This window comes from Dromaius novaehollandiae, chromosome 3, assembly GCF_036370855.1.
Source record: "Dromaius novaehollandiae isolate bDroNov1 chromosome 3, bDroNov1.hap1, whole genome shotgun sequence".
In the NCBI taxonomy this organism is placed as follows: Eukaryota; Metazoa; Chordata; class Aves; order Casuariiformes; family Dromaiidae; genus Dromaius; species Dromaius novaehollandiae.
The window spans coordinates 23416902-23424613 of record NC_088100.1 but is presented as its reverse complement, the minus strand read 5'-3'; the positions used below and the strand labels follow the sequence as shown (position 1 = coordinate 23424613).

The 7712-nt window shown below is 41.9% G+C and overlaps 1 protein-coding gene across 1 annotated transcript; it reads right to left on the bottom strand.

The window, feature by feature from the left end:
* Window positions 1–734: 734 nt before the first annotated feature.
* On the bottom strand, window positions 735–7091 carry CLN8 (CLN8 transmembrane ER and ERGIC protein). Its single transcript, XM_026101866.2, has 3 exons — window positions 6937–7091; window positions 5259–5923; window positions 735–4869 (listed from the first exon to the last, which is right to left on the bottom strand). Exons 2-3 carry the CDS (start codon window positions 5799–5801, stop codon window positions 4555–4557), a joined length of 858 nt encoding a protein of 285 aa, XP_025957651.1. The 5' UTR covers window positions 5802–5923; window positions 6937–7091; the 3' UTR covers window positions 735–4554.
* Between the last annotated feature and the right edge of the window lie 621 nt (window positions 7092–7712).

The window sequence follows — 7712 nt, the reverse complement described above, 5'->3', positions numbered from 1 at the left end:
GTCTATGATCACTTTTTAAAAATATCTAAAGATCTTATTAGCCATAAATATTTTCTGACAGAGCTCATGCTCAATTATCCTACATGACTTTTTCCCTTCCTACCAAGCCATTTTCTGTCACTTTTACCAAGAAAGGAGTTGTTCCTGTAAATGCTGTAGTCTTGTAAATGTAAACATTATAGTCCTGTAAACGTAAAAGCTGTTCCCTTCCTACCAAGCCATTTTCTGTCACTTTTTCCAGGAAAGGAATTGTTCTTGTAAACATAACTAGCACTTGCTGTTTCTAAACTTATAATTTTGCACCAGAAAAAACCTAAATCAGAATTTTTTTTTTATTCCCAGTTTAGCTAGTGATCCAGATCCCCTGCTGTTTAAATGCTCTCCCAATCACTGAATCATCTGTAAATTTTATCAGTAATGACTGTATTTTCCTTTAGTTCTCTGATGCTCAAAAGCATCAGGAATTAAGTTCTGTGAGTACCACCCAATACATGCATGCTCAATGCTTAGAATCATATTTTGCTATTTAGCAATGAGACATTTGTGGGGGGGGAAAAAAAAAAAGCTCATATTAAACTGTTAAGTGTCATGTGGTACCAAATGAAGTACTTTCATGGCTAGAGTACATATATTTTTAGTACATACATTGCAAAGACTGTTTCAGCTACAAGTAGCAAGTACAAAATAATTAATAGACATTACATTCAACAGTAAATGAAATTCACAGTAGACAATTATTCAATAAATTATATTTATTTATGCACACAATGTAAAGATCCATTTAACAAATGTTACATTGTACAAGGAAAAGAACCGAATTTATTAGTTCATTAATGTCTCTAAATTCACTTCAAGTGGGAGTCTTCCTGAGGTTGAGAGGTGTCTGTTACAACTGTACATGATGCCTAATATTTTAACAGTGTTATCAGGAAAAAAAGATGGAAAGATTTGGACACAGATATTTAACAGAAGGGCGCAAAAGTGCATGCAGGGAGCAATTAGACAAAGGCATCATTGTAGTAATGTGACTGCTGCAAAATCATGACTAGTACCATAGGTAAGAGTAGATATTAAAAAGAGAGAGAGAGAGACGAGAGAGACAGAGAGAGAGGATGAATGGAATGAATGAATGACTGGAGTAAGTTTTGGGAAAAAAACCCAAAAAACCAGAAGACACTGGACAAAATTGAGGGTGAATGCAAACACCATGATTTAGGAATGCTCTATGAAGACAATTAGAACCAGATGCCTGCCTAGGGTATTTTGGATTAGTTAAAAAAGAAAAAAAAATGTACATGAAGCATCAGCAAGAAAGGTGATACAAGCAGCATTTAAGTAAGCCTGCTCAGCAAGAAAGCACAATGAAGTCTTTAAGAATCACCTAGACAATCAAAAAATTCACCCAAAAACATATGATGCAAAAGTTTTCCAAAACATGGCAGCAGCACATGCTGTGACCTGATCCAGCTGTCACTGAAGTTGATGGTGAATTTTTCTCCCTTAGATTGTGGATGAACTCTTATAATAGAAGCCCAACAAGACTGGGATTACTTTCACGTTATCAAAGTTTATAAACAAATTATGCCTAGTCTAGGTTGGGTTGAAATGCAGTAGTCAGTTTTAAGAGTAATTAGACAACAACCCTCAGAGAGCTTTTCAATCTTGTTTAAGAGCAATGAGACAGAATCACCAACAATCATAAACTGATTCCTGAAAGGAACAACAAAAAGTCATGGAACAAAAAAATGGAGTAGAAAAACAGGTTTAGCATAACAGAACTGGTAACTCCAAAGTCGGACCATCAGGATGAAGAAGAAAGGTTGCCTGTATTTTTATGTCCTGTTGTATTTCTAGCTGGACTGTAAAATCCCCTCTCTGCCCAAATTAACATAAATAGAAAATAAATACTGTTATTTGCTTTATTGGATAGTTCTCTTGTTCCAGCATATGCTGCTTGGGTTAACAGGTGCTGTTAGCTATTTCTCATTAAATACTAAGACATGAAAAGGTTTTAGAGATATATCATAATGATCTTTACCTGAAACAACTCACACTAAGATAAACATTAAAAAAAAGCCATGTTCTGATCAAAAACACCTTTAATGCAAGTTTTAAAATCCACTTAAGAAGAACATTGTAAATTAATAATGCCAAAAAAAAAATCTTAGATGTCTGGTGCCATTGAGATAACTATCCATCTGTCTGCTCAGACCACACAATCTCTTTTTTCAGCCCCAAATTTACTCACCCCAAACCTTCCAACTGTTTTACTTCAGCACATGCAAACTTCACCTCCTTTAGGCAGCCACCAAAAAAATTCCATACTTGGCCCAAACTTATTTCTGTTCTGATGTTTCCATTTTATGTTAGGATTCTTTGTAATGCTCCAGCTAGAATTTCTATTACTATTACCTTGTTCCATTGAATCCAGACCTTTAAATTCTAAGTTGCATAGACTGTATCATCATCTTGATACCTGGTGACTTACCCTCCACCTTTCCCCTCTGGAATTCATGGAAGTGGGGTTTGGATTCTCTGAGATATGCATGTGGATGACATATTTGGGAACTGTTTCTCAGGAATTTATCCTCTGCTTTCTTCTAAAGCACTTTTGATATTATTCCCTCACATACAACTCCTCAGGAGAAGTACGCGATTCCCAGCTTTGGAGAACCTTTTTTCTACAGGACAGCATCCACACAGACCATAATGCCAAAATAGTGTGACCTCATTTTCTCCTGCCTGGAAATAAGAAGGCCACACAAAATTAAATGTTCTGTACCAAATATCTGCAGGGTATTAGAGAGTGTGACTATGTAAAATTACTATGACCTTCTCAGCCTAATTCTGAATGATCAGATTTCAGATAATCACCACTTTGTCACTCTCAACATGATTTGGCTATCAATTTGTGACCTAATGGCAAAAAGTTTTCTCTCCCTTACAGGGCAACTCTTCCTCTATACTCAAGCAAAGAATTAGGGAACACAGTAACATGACCACTATTTTCACGCATTTATTCTGAAAAAAATCAAACACACCCACAACCAAAATAAATAAAATGGGCTTATTTACACCAAATGCAGTGTTTTCCACACAGTTAAAATGGTATCTCCTACCACAGATCAATACACAAAGCCTCTAGTTAATATGTGCCTTGACCTAAAATTCTTCACAGGGCTTGCTCAAGACTTTACTTGCTCAAGACTTGCTTTACTTTGGAAAATAAATTTATTAACTATGTAGCAGTCATGCCATTTTATAAAAAAGAAAGTTTCAGATGATGGGCTGTTTATATCACTAATTTAGTGCATTAGAACCAATATCTTTACGACACTCTCTTGCCACCAGGTGTCACTCTTTCTTATCATGATCTTTCAACAGAAAATTTCAGCCAGGAACGACCAGACCAACACCGTTTGTGGGAGAACATCCACCATAATTTGCCAAGCCCCTATCTAGAAAACAACTCTGTTCCCTAGGTCAAGGAAAAGTTTAGAGCTGTGGTAGATAAAGTGCAAAGGATTGTTTGCCTCACTTCATATGTTCTCCAAAGTAAAATAAAAATACTAAAAGAACAACTGAACTTCTAAGTGACATTACATGAGTTTTCCTCTAAAGAGGAGTCACCCCAGATTCTAAAAGCCTCTGTAACAGGATTTCCAAAACAAAAGAAGAACCATAACAGGGGCGCTAGTGGAATGAACTGCATGACTGTCCACCTGGGACCAACAATAAGAATATTTTCACCCATCAACCAGCAAGCCTTTCAAGGATGAAACAGAGCCAAAAGTTTTATCATTAACTCCTAGATTTCACAGATTTCCAATCCAGAAAGAACCATTATGATTACCTAGCTAGCCCACCAGCATAATAAAGGTCTGCATCCCCACTCCTTACCACATGAACATTTGTGGTAGATACGAACTCCTCCCAGTCTGAGGGCAACTTAGAAACTGTATCTCACCCTGACAGCAAATGCTCTAATGATCATCTTCCTTTTCCTCAAGTGCACTTAAACAGAAAAAAACCATCAACAAAAGCCCAGCTACAACTGCTTTCTGTAACATAACCAGTTCAACCACTCAGAATGATTTAATGGCACACAGGAACTAGGTACCTATGCATACCTAACTTGGGTCATAAATGATTTTAAAAAGCTTCCTAACATAATCAGCATCAGTATCTCCATGGGATTCATGCTAAACTTGATGGAAGTTAAGCTTAATAGACAAATTAACTATAAAGCCACATGAAAGTGTTAAGACAAAAGACACCATTAGAGAGGCTGTCATTGCTAAATCATGAAATACTGCCCAACCTGAAAAAACTGCTGGCATAATCCTTAACTAAGATGTTAAGGATCTCATGTGTATGTATATATTAAATACAGACAATGCTTTTAAATACTTCTGATGCATAGAATACTAACAGCAAGGAATCATTGTGTTAACGAGCTTCTTGCAAATGCTTCTGTTCATGGACAAAGAATTACTTTGCGTTGTATTCTTCTGCAGCATTCTACTATTATCTTAGGAGACAGTCGTTTCAGTGTTATATCCTCTTCTTTTGATATGCATCACCATTTAATTTTCCATTTTCCACTGCTTTATTTTCAAAGTTCCAGTCAGTTGGGCTGAGAAGCTGCTGAGTTTTTTTGTATGTCCAGTACGGGTTAAGTATTAGTGTGACTGCAAATAATCCCGAAAATAAAACAATAAAATGAAGAAGTCCCAGATTTTCCATCACATAATTCCAGTTGGCAATACACACCCACCACATGTGATAAGTAAGAATCATGCGGCAGTGAAACAGGTGGATCATTACCCACTGGTTTGCCTTCCAGAAGAAGGTATTAGCGCAGCCAGCCTAAAAAAACAAGAACAGAAAGCATGCGGAAGTGAGATTGTTAGTTCAAGATATGGAAGTGAACACTCTCTAGAACTAATGCAAATATCCAGCTTTTACACACACAGGCTCTCAGGCATTTTTCATGCAGAGCTATGATATTCCACATGTGTGCAGCATCCCCAGTTCAGAATGAATGTAAGCCACCCACATGCATACAGCATCACACAGAAACCTATACACAGGCCTGCAGGAGTATCATCAGGACAAAAGCAGGTATTCTAGCAACATGGGTATCAGATGAGTACAGTCTTGCTGCAAAACTAGACAAAACCACAAAGATTTTCTATGCACAAGTGAGAGGCATAAAAACTGTTACAAACATAATTTGAAAATTATCAAATTCTTACCTTTAAAAGCATCCAGGAAATGCAGGTTGAGGGAGTACTCATCTCCAGCAACATTCCCATCAAAGGTAGATAATGTCCAGATTTTACATTAATTACTAGACCAGCCAAGCCACCAAAAGCAAGGGAATGATGAACTACTAAGAACACATCAAATGTTCTAAAAACAATGTTGGACAAGTGAACAGCTACATTTTCAAGCAAAAAAAACCCAGCAGCTATTAAACAGTTACACCAGCTCCACTTTTGCTGCGAATATACTTTGTCAGCATGAAAAACGGGATCTATGAGCAAAGCCCATAAACCAGCAACACAGCTCTGAACTCCAAACACACCACGTGTGACCGCCATATTCCAAAACACCTTCTCCTTCGCATGCAAGGCACGATAAGTGGTACTTATCCATGAAGACAGCCAGTGAGACAGAAGAAAAACTCCCAGGTAGATTAAAAACCCAACAGCTAGAAATGTCAGCCGAACTTCCCATAACAGATAGTCCCAGTCAAATATGGAGCCGAGCACTGTTTCATCATTCATAGGATTCATTTCTTCTTTGTTATAGTACAAAGCCTTGCAAGGGGCTTGACACTTCTCACCCACACGCTAGTCTCCTTTATGCCTACTCAGTCTCTGCTATTATGCAAACCAGAAACCATGAACTCTTCCATCTGGAACAAGGACAAAAAAATATATGAGTCTTATGGAAAAAAGAAAAAAAAAAGGTTACCCGTATACATAGCTCCTGAACTACAGAGAACTCACTCACACTACAGCTAAGAGTTTGGTCCTGTTTCCCTTAGCAACACTCATTCCAAGGACAAATGTCTATCTAAAATCTTAAGCAACATGATTAACAATTAGCATGCAAAATCTCTATCAGTACAAATTAACACACTGAAAGAAAAGCAAGAGGACAAAGCAGGAAAGCAAAAAAGAGGAAAAAACATTCTAGAAACAAGCTTTTTTTTTCCTCTGCACGAGCCTCATTTCAACAGCAGTGTGCAGTCACTAATCACTATTCTTTTCCTCCCCAGCTACAGAAGTTTTTCCCTCATTGATTTTCCATTACTTCCTATAGCTTTTGGTGGAATTCAGAATCTCAAAGCCAAATCTGGGGCATAAACCAGCAAAACCTTATTCCAGTAAGTGGGACCACTTACAAAAAAAGGTTTTCAGAATTGCATCTCAAAACAAGGCTTTGCAATCAATTCCTGAACACCAGACCACTTCCCAACAGAAAATACATTCCAAAAATGTCAGAAGAGCGTGGAATGCAGACAAGTAACATTAATATGCATTATTAACAGCATTACTGTAATTAACTGATCAGACCAGCAGTCAGTGCCTCAAGTTAGCTGAAAATCCCTGAACACAACGTAGCTTAAGGACAACGACCGCACGGGCGAAGGACAGGGGCCAGGATGATAGGAAAACACTCGAGCGCCAGCAGCTGCTTGGGACGAGACGCCCCCTGCCCCACCGCACAGCGACCACCGCCGCGAAGCGCCCCGGCCCTCGGCGCTGCCGGGACCCGCCCGCCCCGCCCGCTGCTCGCAGCAGCCCCCAGCACAGAAGAGGCAGGGGGAGAGGCCCGGTCGCGGCATCGCCGCCGCCCCGCAGGCCCAGCGCTCCCCGCCGGCCGCCCCCCGCACACCCCCAGGGGCGGCCCCGGCTCACAGACCTCGCTTGTGCCGCGCCGCCCGGGATGGCGGCCCGCACCGGCCCGTCCCGGCTGCGGGGCCCCCGCGTCGCTGCCACCGCCCTTCGCGCACCCACGACTGGCCGCGCCGCTCGCCCCGCCGCGCCTGCGCAGCCCCGCCCCCGCGTGCCGGCCAGTGGCGCGCACCATCGGCATGCGCCGTGGGGGGGCGGCGGCCGGCACCACCGGGGCGGGGCGGGGGGTGCCGCCTCAGCTCGCGGGCTGTCCCGGCTGTTTACAAGGGGGCCGGCGCGCTCGGCGGGTTGGTAACCGCCGGCGCGGCGCTCCGCTGCCGTGGTGCCGCCCCCGAAGGGCTTGCGCACTGCTTGCAGGTCTTAGCGGCGCCCCGGAGCGTCGTCGCCACTCGCCGTGAATCCGGCGTGGCGGCAGCGGGGTCCTGGCGCAGGAGCCCGCCGGGCCGGGCCGGGCGAGGTCGCCGGCGGGAGTGACACCGTCCCCGCTGCAAACGGGAAGATCTCCGCGAGCAGCAGGCGCCTCCCGGCCCTCCCTCGGCAGAAATCCCGGGGGCGACGGTTGTTGCGTGGTTTTTTACTTTTTCGAATGGGAAACGTCGTGTTTACAAGATTTTTTTTCTCTTTACCTAAACGACAGACTCATAAATAATATTTAGTAGATGCCTGTTTAACAAGAAATGCAGTGATGCCATAGCAGGTACCTTTACCTATAATTACCTAATTTCGTTAAAGACAGCAAATTATAAAATGGATGTGGCAGGGTTCTCCTACGCGATTCCCTCC